This window comes from Hetaerina americana, unplaced genomic scaffold (assembly GCF_022747635.1).
Source record: "Hetaerina americana unplaced genomic scaffold, ioHetAmer1.1.p SCAF_9, whole genome shotgun sequence".
Taxonomy (NCBI): Eukaryota; Metazoa; Arthropoda; class Insecta; order Odonata; family Calopterygidae; genus Hetaerina; species Hetaerina americana.
The window spans coordinates 64,260,534-64,282,722 of record NW_027287538.1 but is presented as its reverse complement, the minus strand read 5'-3'; the positions used below and the strand labels follow the sequence as shown (position 1 = coordinate 64,282,722).

The window sequence follows — 22,189 nt, the reverse complement described above, 5'->3', positions numbered from 1 at the left end:
GTTATTTAATGGTACACGAGTCATATCGTAGTCCACAATAACCAAAGATGGGCCATGACCCAATGACGGCCGGAGTTATGCCGTCCGTGTCAGTGAAAAAATTAAAAGATACCTAGGGAGGCCGGGAAGTTTGAAATATTGTAGAATTTTTCTGACGGATCATTCGAGCCGTGGAGCCTTGGTTGGCTATGCTAGTTACCAAGATTGACGTTGACTCACTCGAATGTGACGACAAAATACCGAACTGACTAAATCATTGTTTGCACGACAGGTTTCAAACGCCTGATTCTAAAAACCAGGCTATACAATGGTGCAGGCAAAATTGAAGGTCAGAGGTGTGATTCGAATGCTCGAGTTTCAGCCAAATGCCCGTGTCTCAGAGCACAAGTTGATTTGAAGGTCTTAGTAGTTTTCTCAGCCTTCTTTGAGTTAAATCTGTTCCAACATTTAATGCATCTACATTTTAAGGGTGGGGATCTTTATGCTTTCTGTCCCAAGTACGACTGTTTATATACAGCTTAGGGGGTCGCGGTAGTCCAGGGGTAGAGCGTTCGACTAGTGACCGGCGGGCACGGGTCCTATTCCCGGGCAAGCCTCTCTGGGCACCATGAGCTCCACCCAAACTATGTGATTTTCCGGGTACCAGATCTTCCTGAGAAATCATAACCGGCTCAGGGAAATGCACTGGCCCCCCGCCCCTGATGTGTGAATTTAACACGCCGTCGGGCTCAGTGCTGGATGAACTCTTACTGTGTTTATAGTTTCAAATAGACAGCTTGTAATATGATTTGAGGTTATGATCTATATGGATCAGAGGTACCAGCCCGACCTTATCTTCCAAACCCACAATTTCAACATCAGTGTGCCTCAATATAGATACTTATTCCCTTGTGAACCTCATTTACGCACATAAGCATCGGAAAAATGAAAATTCAAACTACTTCATATTTTTTAATGTTACGATGAAAAATAACAATCAATTGCCTACAGACGATTTGGAGGTAATGAGAGTAGAGAAGATTTTACACGATATAATTTATTGAAAGAATATTTGGAGGATCTCTTTACATCTATATTTTGACCAATATTCGCAGGGCAAAGATTACTTTCCGATCATATCACAAATTTAAATAAAACACGGCAGAAGTAAGAGATATCAATATTTACAACGGATAATTAATAGCGGTAATTTTAAGATCCCAATTCTCGCCCAACCGTTCGAACACTCTCCAAGCCATTCCTTTCCTTACCACTATCAATTGCATGCAGAGTGCAAAGCCTCTTTGGGTGAGGTTGCATGAGGCTTTAACGATGCCGATTTTTTTTACTACAAGCGACTTTCGGTCTGTATGTTACGCTATGGAAGGATTACTATTCGGCATTACTATTATGACTTAGACTTTGATATCACATTCGAAATTCATGAGATACCCAACAGAAACCCCATTCAATTAACGTGATGACTGTTAAATACTGGAGAATTAAAAAAATACCTTAAAAGTGTAAGCGATACGGCAGTTAAGGAAAAACATAGAAGAATAACTTCTTACCGTCCCCGGGGTATTAAAATTACTATCACAGGAATGCATTTTGTAAAATATATAATAACTATGACAGAGGATTGGACCGATAATTGCATTTTAGACTCCGTATTAAGTTCCTATTGTGATACAAAACTCTTCAGAATCTATAGCGTGTAACAAAGACGCTTTTAATAGCGAGTCAAGTGGAAGATGGTGGTACATAGCTTAGAATTCTCCTACTAACTACCATACAATTTTTGGAATTGTTCGCGTCTGAATAAGCACCTCTTTGGGATATCCCAGCACGAATACGGTGTACGGGCACCCTCGGTATCGCACGAGGATTATTAATGTTCAATTGCAACTCTGGGAACGAAAAAAGGGATTGGCACATTGAAGTTATTGTTTGAGCCAGGAAGTTCGGAAAATATGAAATAGGAAAATGATCATAAAAATCGCTGTAATAAATCGTATTTTGCAAGTTCTGGGTTTAAATCTGATTTTACTGGGTAATATTTTTTTCTCACCAGATTCAATCGCTGAAATTTAAATTTGATCTCCGCAGACCCCTCAGGGACCATCATTTTTTAACGACTATGGCAAAAAAAAGAAATTGAGAGCTAATTATTTAATTTCATATTTCAACTTACAGCAGCTGTAACATCCCGACTGATCGTGATGATTTTTCAGAAGCACTTATTCCCATTACTTGTCTAAAAATGTATTAATTCTAACACTCATTTGAAAAATCCGTTGAGTTTACAATTTTGGCTACGATCTGAAAAGGAAGGACTTGTCCAGCGGAAAAAATTTTTAACTAAAGGCAATTGAAAAAATCCTAGTTTAATATAAAATGCCATTTAAACTCATTTTGCACACGTACGACCAGAATAAAGTTCATTTTCGTAGATTATAACCAACTTATTTCGGGATTGCTGTACTCCAGTGATATAGTTGTATTAATGCTTACGTAACGATTCTTACGCTTCCCCTAGGTTTGACGGTGTTTGCGGATATACCAACAAACATTATAGATATTATAATATCACGGGACGAATATTTCCCACTAAATGTCACCTGAGAATATAAAATGGTTTCTGTCTACATTAGTCATAATCAATCCAGGGAAGCCCGGATTAAATGGAAGTTGACATGTTATTCTCTATTTCCGTGAAGTAAACAAGATTTCAACACCGTACAACAGAGGATTTTTAACCCGAGAAAATTTAAGGGGAGGGGGAAGTGGTCTCAATGGATTTAAAGGGTGTTCAACAAGTCCAAAAACACCCTTCCTCTCCCCAATTACCTCCCTCCCAAAAAAAAAGAACAAGGGTGCCCTGCAACCAGTGAGTCGTTCAATAATAAATGACCCGTCAGTATTCTAAATCTCACCGACCATTTGCTTTTCTTATTTTCCTTTCGCAGCAATCAAGATTTCCATCGCAGTATCTAGTTTTCTGTTTCAGGTAACCTCGAAAGATGGGATGATAGTAAATGAACGACTTCAACCCATAAAAGTAGTCGAACTATGAAGGTGAACAGGTGGTCGCCGTGTGAGCGGGAGCCAGTGATTTCCAATCAAACTTCATTCTAAGCACGTCAGTTAAACTTCATTCAAAGCTGATAGCAGTTCGTATTATATGAGAAAAGATTCGGGAACGACGTCTCGTTAGAACTCTTGGGAAGGGGATAAACGAGTCGAAATAGTTGCTATTTACTCCGTAATAGTGTAATATTAGGTAAAGAGAGTACTGCAGAAAGTAGTAGGATTTGTATAACAATTCACGAATCGCAGTTCCCCACCATGTCCCTCAATGCCAAGGACGTTCCATTTCAAGGGTCCTAATACTCGACTAAGGCTAACCACTGAAGACATCTAACGGTCATTTCCGAAATAAATTCATCACATTAATTTCGTGGGAATTTTTGTGTGACTTCAACCCTCCTGATAAATAACTTAGATGTGGTATTATAACAAATATTCAACGGTAAACAAGTTTTCCTATACGTTCATTGGGCATTATTACACATTCTCTTTTCACCATGCACCAATATCGTGATAAATAGAAATCCAAACAAGAGCTGCCCTTCGAAGAGAAAATTACACTGTTCGAATTATTTTCACGTTTCCATTTAGCTCGGAGGCCTAATTTTTAAACGTTTTCTCAATTAAAAGTAAACATTTTCTCAGAAGGGTAGTCTTGGTTTATTTTAGCCTCATGGCTAAGTCGAAATACCCCAGCCCCAATGTCTTCACGGTGACAAAACATACAACATACATACGTGTTTTATGAGCATTCATATTTTTATTTCAGCATACTTGTCTTGCCAAAGGAAAAACGAGACACTTGCTAAAATGCAATTACAACAAATAGGCACTTCGGTGACAGCTGGTGAAAAATAATCATCTGGTCATTTTCAATTCAGGCCCCTCAGTTTAATTAATATTCCCTCGTACTCCGGATAGGTAAACTGACAAAATATCCATTTGAAAAACGTGGAAATAGACGTGAGATGCATGTGTTTGAAACATTGAGATACCAAATGAACGAAAGGTGGTATGGCGAACACACAAAAACATAAACTACACCACCCAACCGCTATCGATAGGAAGCGGGGCCAGGATCTAAAAAGTGAATAACATAAAAGAATTTTAATAATAACATGTTAAACAATACACCACCCCAAATATTATATAGTTTAGTTTTATTAATATTCCGCCATAAATCGAAATGGCAAAAATAACAGGAGGCTATATGTTGTTTTTTCACTGTGAAAACGCCTAAAATTACATGAAATCTGACCTTTTGAGAAGCTGCCCAATGGGTGGAGGCGACCTTTTTCTAAAAAAAACTTGGCTGGAGGAGTGGGAGTCAAGATATACGCTCGCAACCAAAGCTAACTTCTTCCAGTTTTATGTACTTTACACCTATTTTTTGCAGTGCTTCCGAAACGTAGGCCAATATTGGCTGATTGGGATCACGGAAGCAGACATAGATCCGGATAGAAAACATTAATATAAAAAATATTTCACTCTCTTTTGGTATTAACCATTTTTTTCCCAGTCTGAACCATAACTTTTGGTTTATTTCACTCTACAACGAATTAAGTAAATACATAGTATGAAATATCTGCCGCTACTTTGTGAAGAGTTACTCAAAACGTTTTTCCAATGATAGAATTTGTAGGGCACTTTTCCCTTCGTGTAAACGTGCTTAAAGTTAAATTGATCACATTCAAAATTAGGCTAATAAATTAAACTAGAAAAAGAAATACCTCGTCTAAATCTTGTTGCAAGGGCCTTTGATCAAGCCTACTTCCAACTGCAAATTCTTTTTACATTAATGTCAGGAGCTTAGCAAGAAACAGCACAGAGAGGAGCATGGGTATTTCAGTAGCTAATTTCGTCATGCAGTAACAGGAGGTTCTTTCCTTCATGACCCCCTCGTATTTCCCGGAATATGTTTTAGCCAGGCGAGACCATGAAGGAAGAGGAGGGTTCATGATACAAACACGCGTCCTCCGTTATTTTTTAAGGGGTGCTTGAAAAAAGTCGACCCAAGATTATTAAGGGAAAAAGGAAATTCTGATTTAAAAAATGACCACATGCGTTGAATTTCAGTGGTTCAAAGATAAAGTTTATTACATTGTACATAAGTGCAACATAGTCGTAACCTCTGTTAGTATTATTCCCGCTAATAATGTAATAATACTGCTCGCTCAATATTGCTAATACCACTGCGTTCCTTTTTAAGTATACAATTTATTCACCATACATAATCCATCAAAACGCAATATTTAAAGGATTAAAGGTGAACTTAAATAGGGTTGTTTGGGCACTGTTGGAAGGAGAGTGGTTAGTTAAGATGGTGGGGGGTTTGAATCATAGTTTGGAAGCAAGGTTCCGTCAACATGAAAATCATCGGCTCCCCTTTAAGTACAATATTTAAAACTCGGTACTTCATCCTGAGACAACTTCGTGAGCGATTATTAATGGATTTTTTGTTTTCTTACTACGCTACTGACGCATGTTCATTCTAATTCAGCATTCTTGGACGATTAAAAATACCAGCGTTTTTTAAATTCACTCACAAATCCATAAGACGAAATTAGATAAATTATGGGAAAAGTATTGATAAAATAAGAAAAATATACACAAAACGTGTTCAATTGATGAAAAAGAACGAATACCGTTCACTCTATCGTTACAAAGAGTTCGAATAAGTAATGGTGCATGTAAAAATAGGAAAATATGTCCAGTAACAGGTAGATTACCGAATGCGTGATACGATTTAAGTATGAACCTGACTCAAAAATATGCCTTCGTACAAAACATTAAACAGGAACAAAATAAATCACAGAAAGAGTCCTCATCGACGGTTTTTCAGACGTTAACTGATTCAACATTATATAATTGACTTGATAGTCAGTATAACTCGGAAAAGGTTTATTTTAACTGAAACAAGATGCTACAAAAATCCTTCTCTTGAATATAATTTTTTTACCAAACAATGCAACCCACAACAATGAAGGGGATTTATCAAACCAATAAATCTTAAATAATTATATTAAATTCCTGTATAGAATTACATAGAAGAATATTGCCTGTTCACAGCGTTAACTTTCAACTTAATGAGCGTGGAATAGATTCTGTAGCATACATTAAAAAAGAAATGTTGCTTCAAATCAAATATAGAATAAATATAATCAGGCATGAAATTACATTAGACTTGTTCAGGGCAGTGATAAGATCGATGTGCACACCGTCCTGAAATGCATGTATACAGATTTCAAATACGCAGAACGTCTGTCATTTATTTTTACGGTGACCTTGATAGTACAGGAAAGATGGCCGACTAACTTCGTCAACATCGGAGTGTGTTTAGCGACACAACAGCTGAATTACGAAGAGAATGGCCATGTCTAATTTATATTCCAAAATATCTACTAAGCCGGTCAAAAGGTTTCCCGATATTTTTTCCCAGACCAGTGCTTGGGTGAATGGTAAGTGAATCTTTTCTATGAAATCAGCCATTGGTGCCTGCTGTTAGGCTAACAAATCCATAATACTAGCTAATGGATGAATATAATATGCACTTTTCTCTTTGGTTACTTTTAATTTTGGTTAAGGGACGATAAAATTGTTAATCGATTAATTATTGTGGTGCAGTGAAGACTAACATTGAAAGAATTACAATTACCACATTCAATAAATGTAAGATGTACCTGGGCTTTAATATAAACATTTCACTTCAAGGTGTTTCATTTATAATTATTAATAGAACAATGTGGTTTTATTTTCATTTTAGTTGAGTCTCTCAACAATGGGGGTTTATCCCTTTCGCCGCCTCCCACAATCTCTCAGCGAGAAAGTATGCAGATTACCCAGCCAGCAAGTGCTCCAACTTCACCCCTTGCATCGCCAAATTCTGTCACAGCTTCATTTAACCTCTCTAGTCCGGGACAATCTACATTGGACATAAACTGGCAGGCGTCGAAGCCTACGGTTCGAGAACGCAATGCTGCTATGTTTAACAATGAGCTCATGTCAGATATTCGTTTTATTGTTGGGGGTCCGGGTAAGCCATTGAGAAAGTTTCACGATGTGATGTACTTTTATAATAAGTGTAAATCTAATATACGCCCATTTAAATTTCAGGACATACTCAAACAATTCCCGCTCACAAGTACGTGCTGGCGACAGGGAGTTCAGTTTTCTATGCCATGTTTTTCGGAAGCCTGGCGGAGAACAAACAGGAAATTGAAGTGCCTGATGTTGAGCCGTCAGCTTTCCTCACACTGCTTAAGTGAGTACACTCAATGATATTTTAACCGAGTTTTATCTCTTGGAACTCCATATTTCATGAAATGTTGTGAATATTTTCAGATACTTATACTGTGATGAAATCCAGCTGGAAGCAGATACAGTGTTAGCTACATTATACGTGGCAAAGAAATATATTGTACCTCATCTTGCTAAAGCTTGTGTAAATTATTTAGAAACAAGTCTGACGGCAAAAAATGCTTGCCTATTACTGAGTCAATCAAGGTTATTTGAAGAACCAGAATTAATGCAACGGTGCTGGGAAGTAATCGATGCTCAGGTAAGTCATCCCAATTTTCTCTTTACTTCTTTTTGTGGTGTTTTAAGTAATTTGAAACTGTTACCGTTGCATTTTTAAAGAACAAAATGCTTGGCATGTTAGTAACTATTATCTTTGAGTAATGAACTACTCTGTGTTGATTGATACGTTCGTCATTGGGCATATGCTATAGTAATTGAAATAAATAGATGAAATTACATTGTGGATTTTTGTGATAATTTCCAGGGCATATATGTCCAGTAGAATGTTTCATTATTTTGGGCGTTATCTTTCTAGTTAGTGTATAGTTGTCACTTATATAAATGTTCAAAGATTCACAATCCCTCTGAATCCCTGCTTTAGTAAGATAATTGCATAAAGTACTTGGAAATCAATATTTCGATCAATTGTTGTACTTAGAAATAAATCCTTCAGTGTCAGTTGCTACTCAAATGACAGTATATTCATTATTTATTACTCTTTTGAAGTTTCATCCATACCATTTCTTTGTAGCATTCATTTTTCTGACTTTTTCATTTTTCTTGATATGATTGATATCACTTTCCCTGAGTTTCTTTGCCCTAAGGTTGAATACTAAGGAAGGAATTAATGCTTGATAATTCTCTCCAAACAGGCAGAAATGGCATTGAAATCCGAGGGATTTGTGGATATTGACTCCCATACATTAGAGTGCGTACTGTCACGGGAGACTCTCAACTGCAAAGAGACACATTTGTTTGAAGCTGCCCTAGGATGGGCAGCTGCTGAGTGTGCCCGTCGTGATGTGGAGCCAACTCCTCAAAATAAACGCACCGCCCTCGGTCGTGCCCTCTACTTAGTGCGAATACCCACCATGAGCCTTGAAGACTTCGCAAATTGTGCAGCTCAGTTGGGAATCCTCACACACAAGGAAACCATTGACATTTTTTTGCACTTCACAGCTCGTGATAAGCCAACACTTAACTATCCCACAAAACCACGCACAGGTCTAAAACCACAGGTGAGTATCCCTGTACTAATTTCATGCCGAAAAAAAATATTTTTGGTATGGTATGACATTATGTAATGTTTGCATATGAATACATCTGTCACCATGAGATGCTAACACTGCCCAGTTTAGCTCAAAATGGCCTAAATTCACCATTGTCATTCCTAGTCAAAGTTAATCAAAATTGACAGATACTCATGTCAGGAGATTTAAGTAATTTCACGCAAGCTGAGAAGTCGGATATTTGAAATATAAGAATTCAACTGCTATCTCTACACTAGTGTTTTCACGTCATTCCATTAAATATTTTTAGCACTTTCCAATCATTAAACAGTGACTGCTGGAAGAGTATGTATTCAGTTGATCTTCATTATGGGGTATATTTTATGTTTAAATTAAAACGAAGGCCACTTTTAAACTTATTTAAACTTTAAAATGTGCCGTTGTAATATCTTACATTTTCTTTTGCAGATATGTCACCGATTTCAGTCTTGTGCCTACCGCAGTAACCAGTGGCGCTACCGTGGACGATGTGATAGCATTCAATTCAGTGTTGATAAGCGCATTTTTGTTGTGGGCTTTGGTTTGTATGGTTCTTCCAGTGGTGCTGCAGATTATAACGTTCGGATTGAATTAAAACGATTGGGTCGAATACTGGCCGAGAATGATACCAAGTTTTTCTCAGATGGTTCAAGCAATACGTTCCATGTGTATTTTGAACATCCTATTCAAATAGAACCAGAATCCTTTTACACAGCATCTGCTGTGCTTGATGGTGGTGAGTTGAGCTACTTTGGTCAGGAAGGAATGAGTGAAGTAACAGTGGGTTGCGTTACATTCCAGTTTCAGTGCTCATCGGAGAGCACTAATGGAACTGGTGTTCAGGGTGGTCAAATCCCAGAGTTAATATTTTATGGACCTTCTCCCTCAGTCACAGAAGAACAATAACGTTATTTAATTGTCCAAGTGAACTTATGCCTCTCTCACAAAGTGATAATTACTCTGCACACGAATTGAAATACTAATTATAGGAAACATAGAAATTATTTATCATCCCTAAGCCTCTTCCAATAGTTTTTACATTCTCTTTTTAGCTTGACTATATGGTTTGAATGTCAAGCCAAGTGCCACACTACTTTGTGAGCCATACTTAACAGTGTACTATTCAATAAATTTAGAAACAAGTAATTTAATGTTATATTACTGTGAACACAGCTCTTGGTTCACATGAGATGCTGTTGCTACTACTTATCCACGTCCATAAACTACACAACATGCAAACACCTAAAAATGTTGGAAGAGGCACATGAGACAGGAATTTTTGAAATACGAAGTATAGTCCAAAAAAAACATGTTATGGGAACAAGGCAAATCTAATTAAAGTGGCATTGTATTTTTTCAAAGAGATAAATGAGATGAACATTTGGTGTGTTACTGAGCCTTAGATGAAGGCAGCATTCTGAAGTGAATTCGCATGTGTACTTTCAACCACACGGTTAAACTTATTAAATCAACTAGATATTTAAAGTCATATTCATTACCATTTCCATTCTTGCATGTCATTTTCACATAGTGAATACATTTTGTAAAATATTTAAATGATGTATCATTATCATTTCTTCAGAGTTCTTTACTTCCATTGTATATGAAGGATACTGCATAGAGGGCTTCAAAATTATAATTCACCTCTCAATTCTAAAGATTACTATTATTTATTCATAGTATATACAGTATTATAAGATACTCTGTTATGAATTCCATGCCTACAGAAGTTGAGAAATCATATTTATCGCATCTTAGAGTATGCATAGCTTAACTTATGAAAAATTATATGAAATCAATAAGCATGGTTTACATAGCTGATGGAATTAGAAGTAAAGAAATGCTAACTGATATAGTAACTGAGAAGTTAACTGATAACATTATGATGTTTACTAATCAGTTGTTTTTGTAAGAATGGGTGATATATTTTTGAAGCCCAAATAAGAAGTTAACCCTGTAAATACTTCCAAAACTGAAATGATGAAATATATTCCCTGTATGAAAGACAACACCAAAATTGAGTAGTCGTGATGTTAGCGATAAATCATAGTCTAAATTTTGTAATTAAATATGTATGCTGAAAACAGCCCCTACTCAAAAGTCTAAGCGCAGCTAAATTTATATTTTGATCTATGAAGTTGATCTATCCATTTTTCTTCATTATTTAAATATTGTAAATATTATGCATGTGAACGTGTTAAAAGATTGAGAAATAAAAAATTTGTAAAGATACTGTTATTTTCCCTTCAAAAACCTGGTATACATAAGGTAAGGGAGAGCATTGACCATGCCTGCGGCCTCTTTGAGTTGGATAAATGTTTGAATAATTGTTGAGGACACTAGACAAGAAATCAAACAAATGATGAAACTTTGCAACTTGTTAAGAGAAAGATGCAGGTGAAAGCAGAATCTGTGGCACACGAATGTTTGAGGAGTGAATCACCCAAATCTAGTACGTATCCATTATGAAAACATTAGAATGGGACTAAATTCACATTTTTATAGAATTTCCTTTCAAAAACTTATCATTATTACAATTAATGTAACAAAGGGTTATTTCAGAGCACATGAGCTTTTAAACAAATGATGAACAAATGATTTTGATTATCTTGCATAATTTTGCAAGTCGTAGGGGAAAATTTCCAACAGAACTGGAAATAATTAAAACACAAATGGGAATGAGACAAGTCTCTTAATACTGATCATTGCAAATGCAATATGAATAGCTTTGTGTTACATGCAAATAAGATTATTAAGCAATGCAGTAACATTATATTCCATAACTTTCTTAGGAAGTCAAAAGAGCTCAAGTATTTTCATTACGGCAAAAAGACCATGTAAACTGACATATATTATCATGATGAAGAACGTGTTATTATATGCACAGTAATCCGAATGGGTTCAATGTAATAATTCTTTAAGGTCGCCACCTTTCATTCCTTTCTTAAAAGTAGATCTCAAATATTTCTAGATGAACCTTTTTTTAATAAATTTCTTAATAGTATAGAGCACTAGAAATATTCTATTAAGGTCTACGTATTCCAGTACAGGCGTAGTGCAATTAGTTATGTTTTAGTTGCCTTGGGCAATAATAATATACACAAAAACCTTAAGAACAGGAGTGAATAAAATAAAGATAATATGCCAAGCATTCAAATAAATTTATATTCCAATTAATGTCATCACAGAAAAGTTTATAAAAGCAATAACCACATACATAAATGACATTTGCTTTGTTTGCATCCTGTAAATGTAACGAATTCTGAGGTTAAGCATGAATACCTATAACTTATTTTAATACTATTAGCAAGAAATGGGCACACTTGCTTAAAGATATTCCTTTAATATTGATAATAAATACAGATCCTATAATTTCATTCCGCTGACTAGTTTTTAGTATCCCCATACCTCTTTGCCGGCAAGTATCAAAACATTTTTAACATTTTAATCATTAAAATAAATACTCACCCATCGCTGGAATGTTGATACACAAAGCCTGAGATAACCTGAGGTAAGTCCTTCCAAGCTCGTACACACAAATTTGAAGCACATCACTGAAATCAATCAACATATCTAGGAGGGTGTCAAGGAATATCACAAATGTTATGGGATTTGGCCCAGTAATTACATATTACTAGCAATTTGCCAAATTTTATGATCACAGTCAAATAAATTTTATAATATGTTATATAAAAACACAGTATGATTATAAGTGGAATATGTAGATGGGTGATTAAAATTAAACATAATTTATCCACCTTTGAATTATTTATCAAGTGATGAACGAAAAGTACTTGAACTCATTCCAATCCAATGGCAAATTGTCATGAAATGATAGTTCTTCTCTATTCACTGACAGTAATCTTAACATTCAAGGTAGGTTTTAGGTGTATCCAGAGACTAAACATTTCAAAGCCCCAAGGGATACTTATATCCAAAAATTAAAATAAACTTTTTGATAACTTCACATAATTTCTAGCTTCCTTAATTTCATGCAAAAGAGCCTATCTTTTCCTCACTCTTTATTGATAACTCACCTACTTCCCATCACAGCCTGTAACATTCCACTGTCACTCTGTATGTCCTCATCCACACATTTACTTACTTCATTTGCCCCTCATCTTATTTCCTTTATGACTTTATTGCCTCTAAGTGTACCCATTTCATCCGGTCATTCTTTGCTATAACATAAAACCTACTACCTTTCCCAACTGACACATCGATCCAATATTTATGCTGGCTCATCAAAAATCTAGATCTTAACCACTGAGCGCATTGGTGATAATGCCAATTGGATTTCAGTACACCTTTTAATAGGTACTAAATTAGGGGCCTCTACTCTCAAAGACACCAAAAACTAAGTATCAATTCGTCTATGCAGAAAGTTTAGGAAAACTCTTTTTGCATGGAAGATAATAAAAAATATTCAATCTCCCAAAAATATAAGTGTAACACAAAATACAGGCAAGTCAAAGGAGACTCAAATGAAGCATATTTAAGGGGTGAAAACCAATCATTGTAGTTTGGAAGAACAATTAACAATTAATTGCGGCCACAATTCACTTAAGTTGGCAGAATCATATGGTAGCAGCACTTTCATATGTACGTATATACACATATTTTACATTTAAAGTAAGTTATATACATATTGATGAATAGTCATAAATTAGCAGCACTAACAAATTTACTTAGAAATGATGGCTGCTAATGAAAATTATATAAAATTTCAGATGAATTTTGAAAAAATATGACCACATAGTTAGTTTTTGAGCCTAAAGCAGAGAATTTTGAATTCACTCATGTTTCTTCTTGGGTTCCTAATATTGGTTGATTGGACTGTCAGTTTTTCACAAATATCTTCTGTCTGCTATTTTATTCAATGGTTGGCTCCAATAACTGAAGAAATACTACTTTTGAAACCCAAAATAATAATTTAAAATTGTCTTCCCTGATTTCAAAAGGATTGCGAACATCCCTATGATGTCTCTTTCAGTTCAAAGTTGTCTCCTTATTGCAATTTCTATGCATTTCCAAACAAAAAAACAAGAGCAATAGTCTAAACCCTCTGGTTTTTTCCTTTGAAACCTATAACTTTCTTTATGATGATGACTGTAAATAGTCAGACAAATTTATAATGCTAAATACAGGCACAATTTCCAGAAAGTTTTAAACAAGACCTATGAATGTTGCAATATCTGGAGACTGAACTCTATACTAAAGTGAACATAGTGCTATTTACATTTCACAAAACAAGTTTCCTCCACTTCATCGACACAATTAATTTCATATCACTCTATTGGTTCATAACTGATTTTGGCATTTTAACAAATGATAAACCTATCTTTTCAGACCATTCCCAGACAATTTAAATGAAAATGATCTCTCTTGGGCCTCCTCTACAACTACTAGGCCTCATTAACTGCCTTCACTGTCCTTTTTAATCTTCATCCCAAATCATATATCCTAAAACTTATTATAAGTTCTTTTATAATACTCTTACTCTTATCACTGACTGTTCAGTACCCACTGCTTCACTGTCTCCCATCAATTTCCACAAGCTATTACATACTAACCACACATTACCTAGGTTATCACTACACAAATATCCACTTTTCTTTCTCTTGTCTGCTGAATTCACTTTCGGGTAGCATTAATCCCATTTTGCTTTACTCTTAACACATTTACAATCTGCACTCTATCTCACCTGAAGATCATTAGTGAGTTTCACCTCTTTACATGGAGTCAAGATTCATTAAACATTTTTAGAATATGTGCGCAAATATTCCTCTTACTATATGTTATATGAGCAACTATAAAATTGCTAGGCAGCTGTCTGTGGACAATTTTAAAATAAATTTTCATATGGATGAAATTTAGTAGTTACTACGTACCTAAATCATGAATCTCTAAATTAAGGGTTAATCATAATTATTCGTGAAAATAAGGATACGAGGAGTTCCTTCTGTTCGACATGTCATGTAAACACATGCTGCCAAAACATGGGTGTGCTTTCGTCCACGAGTTAAGTTCCTGTTCAGGGCCATTTTGAAGAAATTGAATGCCGTATCTGTACAATGCTGATTTAATCTAAAAAAAAAAAAGAAAAGCATCATATTAAAAAAATTTCCAACAAATTAAGATGAAAACAATAATGCCCAATTATGCTTATAAATTTTGAAGTTATACAATTTATCAGTTTATAAACATCCAACCTTAAGAATCACATACAAATACCATTAAGATTTTTCATGCACGTTCCCACATTTATAGGTAACAAGATATGGAGCAGAGGAAGCCAAGAGGTAGTGTCTAGCTAAGAAGCAGAGGTTCTCTGGATCAAATCCCAACGATACCAAAAAATTTATGCTTTTGAAAAAAATCATTTTCTGAATTATCTGGCACAAGGCAACATGAAAAAATGACTCCTACATCCAAAATATGCTGCACCAGTGGTGTAAGGCAGTAGTTTCACCAGAAGCCACTGATGGAACAGATGAAAGACAATATTCAATTGTTCCCAGCTCAACTTTTTGGAAATTCATTTTAATTAAATGAAGAATACAATGTTTCTTTCCACTGTCTTTTATTCATGTACAACAAGTTTCAATGCTCAAGCGTCATCATCAGTTACAAACTAATCAAGACGCAGTCCATTTATATACCATTCATGAGGGAGAGGAGGGGTGGGTGAGAGAGAGGGGAGAAGGAAGGGAAAGAAAATGGGGTTGTGATCGGCAATGATGGGGAGGGGGGAGAGGGGTGTTAAGTGCCAGGAAAGGTGATTGGTTGGTTTACAGTGGGGTGGGGGGTTCGTCGGGTCTATCTGTGAAGGAAAGGGGTACTTCCAGGATTGGGGAGAGGTATTCAAACAATAAATCGTTAACCAAATGACCCGTTTTTAAATTCTTCCTGATTTCGAGCCCTTCCCATTTGTCCATCCTCATTCCTTTTTCCATCTGGTGTAAGAGTTCCGGGTTGAAATCACTCCCATGATTTTCTTCCCATAGATGTTTGGCAAAGTGTGATTGCTTGAGGTCACAGTTCCTGAAACAGCATTTGTGTTCCTCCACCCGTGTTTTTAATGATCTCCCCGTTTGACCAACATATATAGCATTACAGTCCCCACAAGTTAACTTATAAATGCCTTTTTTATTTTGTGTACATATTTTGTCTTTTGTAGTATTCAAGAATGATTTTAAGTAATTAGTATTGTAAAAAGCTATCCGAAATTTCTCCCTAGGAAAGAGGCTGCCTAACTTTTGTGAAATTAATCCATACTATGGGAGTTTGCACCATTTGTAACCTATTTCCTCCACATTAATTGGTTTGAACAAAAGATTTTATGCTTTGAAGGAACATTTTCTTTGCAGTATTTTGTCAATTAAATTTTCTTTTTAGCCATTTTTCATTGCTAAACCTTTAACAGTTTTGAGTTCTTTAACAAAATTACTTATGGAAAGAGGAATGGCCAACAGTCCGTTTAGAAGGAAATGAAAAGTGGAAAGCTTATAACTCTCCCCCCTCTCCCACCCACCCCTCCTCTCCCTCATGAATGGACTGCGTCTTGATTAGTTTGTACCTGATGATGACGCTTGAGCGTTGAAACTGGTTGTACGGGAAAAAAGACAGTGGAAAGATACAATGCATTCTTCATTTAATTAAGATGAAAGACAGTTGGTCAAGTAGCAAATGCCATACTTACATGCAGGAGTGAAGTACACAGAACTGAATAAAGCACTGGAATATATGTGGAAGGCAGTGGGAAACCATCACATTAGATTCCCTAGATGATTGAGTCTGACGTTCCATGTGAATGATCAGTGGTGGCATTCTTCCCGGTAAAATACTCCAGACATAAAAGAGACTCTAATCTTTGGGTGAGGACAACTGGGAGGGAAACATCAGCTGGACAGGAAAATTGTTGGATAGGAACAAGGAATGTCAAGTCCTTAGAAGTTATTGGCAAGTTGAAAAATGCAAAAAAACAGTTGGTTAGGATGGACCTAGATATATGAGGTCACAGCAAAAAATGGTCAGGTGCAGATTACTTCTGGATTGACATACTTGGAGAAAGTAGATTAGATTGGGGAGGGTACATCTCACCCTATCCCAAGCCCAACTGCATGTTAAATTCACACATCAGGGTAATAAGGGGGGCCAGTTCCTTACCCTGCCCATAGCCACATATGGTTTCCCAAGAAGATCTGGTTTCTGAAAAATCATGCAGTTTGGGTGAAGATGAGGGATGTCCAGAGGCTTCCCTGGGAATTGAATCCAGGCCCTCCAGTAAGTAGCTCCATGCTCTACTTAATGGACTACAATATTCCCCAAGATAGGGCATCATACTAAAAAAGAAATGGAAAAGAAGACTGAAAGCATGTTGGGGGAGAAACCCCACGGATATAGAGATATTGCAGGTGTACATGGGAAAGTTCAGTCACACAGAAGAGGAAATGGAAGAATTATATGAACGCCTGGAAGAAGTCCTTGGTGACATATGAGGAAAAGAGAATCTAATCATAGTAGGCTCCTGACACAGTTAGAAGCAGCATACACCAGCTCAGGTTCAGAAAATGAAAAGGCAAAAGGGAAAGACTAGTGTGCTGCAACAAGAAGAATATGATAATGGCAGCACACTTTGAACAACAAAGGTACAACAGATACACATGGAAGATTCTGGGGAACAGATCTTGATATCAAATCGATCAGATGCTGGTCAGAGAGAGGAATAAGAATTAAGAGCTCCCTGATGCAGATGTTGTATAAAGCTTTAAAAGCTAATTATAGAAGGATACAAAGAGATAAAAGAGGAACATGAAGTGGAGGAGTTTCACTAAGTTTCCCTAGAGAAAAAAATATGCCAGAGATTGATTCAGCATGACCCTAAATGAAGAGTTTGACATGAAAAGAGAATAGCATACAAGGAAGATGGAATCATTTAAATGAGGAAAGTGAAGACAAACAGGATAGAAACTCACTCCCAAGGAAACTAACACCTGACAATCTTTGATAACTAAGCATTAGAGAAATCTTAAAGAAGATAAGAGAGTAAAAGCATAAGATAAATGATTTTTTAAAGTCTCTATGCAATAAAACGTATAATCAAGTCATTCAAGAGTCAAAGATGGTGAAAGAAGAGTGGCTTAAAAATTAGGTACTGTAAAGAAATCAACGATGATATGAAGAACGGAAACACTGAAAGATCATATAAACTAGTGAAGAGTCTATTTTGAAAAAGAAAAAAAATCCAATAACAACAGAGATACAAATAGGAATATATTGACTGAAGGCTAAGACATAGGAAACAGACAGAAGAACTATATCAAGATCTGCAACCACAAAGATGATGCAATGCAAAATGGGGATGAGGTGGACGAAGATGACTAAGGCCCTGATATACTAAGCAGTGAATTTCATGGAGCAAAGAAAGAACTGCAATAAAAGACACCAGAAGCCAACAAAGTTAAAAACAAATGATCAAGTCACTCAAAGAAAAAGCTATGGATGTCCTGTTTGGAATTAACTACAACAGCTATGAGTAATGAACAAATACTTGAAGTAGCACTTTTCCACTAGATATTAAATTACACCCCCACCGGTTTAATGTACTATATCATCTTCAGGTGAAAATTGCAGTCGTATGCCGACTTATATACCTAAATTAACTGGGGAGGAAAGGGGAAGTAAAAAGTGGTAGGCAGAGGGATAGAGGAAGTGGCTTGAACAGAAGAGGGAAAGGTAGGAGAAGGGTTAGCAGATGTTAGCGAAGGCAATATCAAACATAATAAAATACAATGGCATAGACATTATACACAAAAGAGAAGGTTGGATCCCATTTTGGTGATTGAGAAATCATTTTGGTACACCATACCTGCAATTGAAGAGCAAGGTAGATGGTGGTCACCAAGCTCAGGGGATTAAGATCCCAAGAATTGGTGGAAAGAGGATAAAGGTTCACCACACTTAGCGCACACCAGGTGATGGGGGTGGGGGAGACGAGGAACATCTGAGTATTTGACAAATTCCAAAGAAACTGCGGGAGATGCCGCAACAGTAACTTTAAACGGAGTCATCCTCTAATGTGCATTTCAATGCAACAATTTCAGAGTGTAAAAATCATTCGCCTTGACTGGGATCCCAGTCAAGGCGAATGATCCCAGTCAAGGCGAATGATTTTTACACTCTGAAATTGTTGCATTGATCTGAGTATTTCATAGCCACATTGTGCCCCAGAAACAAAACTAACAGAGAAATAATCAAGACACTCAGGGTCTAAGTGAAGGATACCTCTTTTGTTAACTACAACTGTGGAAAACTACCTGAGGACTACAAGGAGATTGTGATCGCAATACCAAATAATCCATGAATAGATAAATAGAAGAAAAGATCAAAGTAAGTCTCATGGAAAACCAATCCAGAGTCAGAAAAAGCTGAGGAGTAAGAGAGGTAATGTGTAGCTCCAGGGAAATGGCTACAAAAATTATATGCATAAACAACCCATTATAGCCAATAAGCCACAATTTAACATACATCTGGAAGAGACAATTAAAAAGCACAAAAATTGGACCTCAAGGGAATCGAGATTATTAGAAAATAAATGAACATGCTCCAGTTTGCAGATAACAACAATAGTAGCAGAAATACGAGATGACTTGCAAGCAACTCTGAATGCTATGGATAAAGTACTTCAGAAATAAAATATGGGTATCAAGAGGAAGAAAACTAAAATCATTGTGGGAAGAGAGAGAAGTTGAAAGCAGATATAACAATCTGAGGATTGAAACTAGAGCAAGTAGGTCTACCTGGGCAACTACCTTCTTCATCTAACTTGGGCAGCAGTAAAACTTGGGATGGAAGATGTTCAGCCAACATAAAGCTAAGAAGATAATCATAAAGAGGAGGTTATGCACAAAAAGCCTAAGGTTGTAAACAAGGAAGGATTTTGTCACAAATTTGTATTTAGCATGGTACTCCATGGAACAGAGAATTGGAATATTGGAAAAATTGAACAGCAAAGAATAGAAGCCATTGAAATATGATGCTGAAAATGAGTGATGATGATTAAATGGACATACCAAGTGAAGAAAGAGGATGTACATAGAAGAAAACAAGAAGAGATGACCAAATAGAGAATTCCACAGTAAAGAAGAAAGAGAGGAATTGGATACACCTTAAGGCATAATGGATTACTTATAAACACAACAGACAAGAAAATTGAAGGGAATAATACACTTGAAAGGCCAAAAAATATGCACATATGGCAAATTTAGAAGAAAGCAAAGCAAAGAAGCTATCAGGGGGTGAGAAGAAATTAACACAATAGAAGAGAATGGAGTGCTGCAGTACAATCAATTTAAGGATCGAAATACTTATTATGAAGGAGGCATTTATGATGAAAAGATAGGTCCTGTGTTAAAACTGTACATGATTACCAACAAGAAAGCACTGTGTAAAAACATTGGTAAATGAATTAGAGACATGAACAATAAGAAAAGTAGACCATAGGAGAATAAAAGTCTTCAAAACTTGGTTCTGAAGACAAATGCCATAGAGTTTAACATTATAGCAATGTGAGACATTAAGAAGTATACAGAGGATAGGATAGGAAAAGAGCACATGGGCCACCTTAAAAAAAAAGAGCCCAATAGATTTGACACACCTTAAGACAACAAATGTATAAAGAATATTATAGAAGGGGAAATATTTGGAAAGATCACACATGGATCATTGGCTAAATAGAGAAGGATATAGGACAGAAAAGCTACCAGAGCATAGGAGAATTAGTGCGTGATATGATAGAATACCTAGGCTGCTGACCTCCTATCTAGGTATTGAAGGACTGATTATGATACTACATAAAACATGTCTTCTACAATTGCGTATGTATCAGAAAAATGTTAATAGCAATTGCTGCAATGCCATTGAACATTTAATTTTCAAATTAAGAGACATCGCCGGGTGGAAGTATTGAATGGAAGATTGAAGAATATGAAGAAAATGCTTAATATGGGAGAGTGATAATCGCTAACTATGTGGTTAAGTATGGATTTTTACTCTTAAGGTTTTGCATGATTTCTTTAAAAGTAATTTCTTTGCACAGTGGGGTGCTACTCAAAGGTTCTGATAATTTGTTTTTTTTTTAATGTATGCTGGGAGAATGTTTTCATCACCACTGCACTCATTAACATACACTTCATGGGAATGCACTGATATTTCATAATGGCTTCCTGATATTGGTTATCCTGATTATACATCTTGGATTCTTCTGGATCTTTCCAATAGTATCAAATAATCAGCCCCTTCAGCTTCAAATAACTCTTGGGAAATAAGAAGAACTCATGGGGGGGCTAAATCGGGCCAATGTGGATGATGGGGAAATTTTATAGATGTAATATTTATTAAACAATAAATAAAAACAACTCTATTGACTTTGTCGAAGGTGAATAGAAGCACCACGTAAAATAAATACATTGTCTACATCTTAACTAGTGGCCTGGATGCCATGAATATTACCTTCTGGTGCAGTTCACTTGCACATGAACTCACCCGCTACCTATTAAAAGGCAGCCCACTCCACTGAATTTTGTCTAATTTTATTTCATCGTGGAATCGAAACAAAACTTCTAAGACCTTACCATGAAAGAGTATTACGAAGTAAATTATTGTTGGCTAATATTCAAATCAAGATGACGTCCAGCAGTGGCCATTCTTGTAAACAAAATGCCAACGAAGGTAAACATTCAGCCAAAACCAAAAGTAGTTCTTTGCCATCATTATGGCAAATAGAACACAGTTTATTTCACTCTTAACTACTATATTATTACCTTAGCTGCTGAGCCAGGTTAACAATCCCTTTGCGTGCAACACGAAGTGTTATTTCTCTAGACTCTTTCCCCAAGCCAGAATGAAAACCTAGAATACACAAGTACAAGAATGCTTCACTAGTTTTCATTTCAAATGCGACTTATTGATAGAAAATTATGAAACTGTACAAGAAAGATATAAAATTCTATGTTTTGAAAATATACCTCCAGCAAAACCACCTCCACCCTTGGAATCTGAGGAAACAAACTGCCCAATTGATGAGCTTCCCCCATGAGCATTTTCTTCATATTGTATTTCCGAAACGATGATGTTATCTTCCAAAACTGATCCACAACCAGTACAAACTGCATCTCCTCGAGCAGGATCAGTGTCTATCTCTGTACATCCACAATTCTGACACTTTTTGCTAGACATGCTGAGCTCTTATCCCACACAATTGAAGCGACTGGGTGACAAGTTATACCGTAGAAATTATTTAATAAAAATTTATTAAATCATTCTTCATTAATTTTAGAGTAGCTTCGTTGGGAAATTTATGTAAACTAGAAAATCTGTCCACCGTTAAGCATGCGGTGATTGACAAGATAACTTTATTTCGGTAATATGCATTTAGAAAATACTATGGCTCATTTCGGTAAAAATACTTTCTGAAACAGATTTTTCCGCGTGATACACTAATTATCAGCATATTGAAGGGTCATTCCGAAACAGATATTTCATATGCTGAC

General features: G+C 36.1%; 2 protein-coding genes across 3 annotated transcripts in view; one reads left to right on the top strand and one right to left on the bottom strand.

Moving 5' to 3' along the window:
• lute (BTB/POZ domain containing protein 3 lute) overlaps positions 1-10,868 on the top strand; it is a 28,825-nt gene extending 17,957 nt beyond the window's left edge. Inside the window, exons 1-6 of one of the 2 annotated variants that reach the window (XM_071597740.1) lie at positions 6,362-6,527; positions 6,833-7,102; positions 7,183-7,330; positions 7,411-7,627; positions 8,241-8,606; positions 9,066-10,868. In XM_071597740.1, the coding sequence (XP_071453841.1) occupies positions 6,437-6,527; positions 6,833-7,102; positions 7,183-7,330; positions 7,411-7,627; positions 8,241-8,606; positions 9,066-9,542 (1,569 nt within the window). In that variant the 5' untranslated portion in view covers positions 6,362-6,436 and the 3' untranslated portion in view covers positions 9,543-10,868. Of the gene's footprint in view, positions 1-6,361; positions 6,528-6,832; positions 7,103-7,182; positions 7,331-7,410; positions 7,628-8,240; positions 8,607-9,065 lie in introns of those variants that run through there. The other variant, XM_071597739.1, reaches the window with a different exon arrangement.
• Brf (Brf RNA polymerase III subunit) overlaps positions 1-22,189 on the bottom strand; it is a 168,705-nt gene extending 146,516 nt beyond the window's left edge. Inside the window, exons 1-4 of the mRNA XM_071597583.1 lie at positions 21,665-22,189; positions 21,461-21,548; positions 14,587-14,723; positions 12,105-12,209 (exon numbers count right to left, since the gene is read on the bottom strand). Of these exons, the coding sequence (XP_071453684.1) occupies positions 12,105-12,209; positions 14,587-14,723; positions 21,461-21,548; positions 21,665-21,875 (541 nt within the window). The 5' untranslated portion in view covers positions 21,876-22,189. The remainder of the gene's footprint in view (positions 1-12,104; positions 12,210-14,586; positions 14,724-21,460; positions 21,549-21,664) is intronic.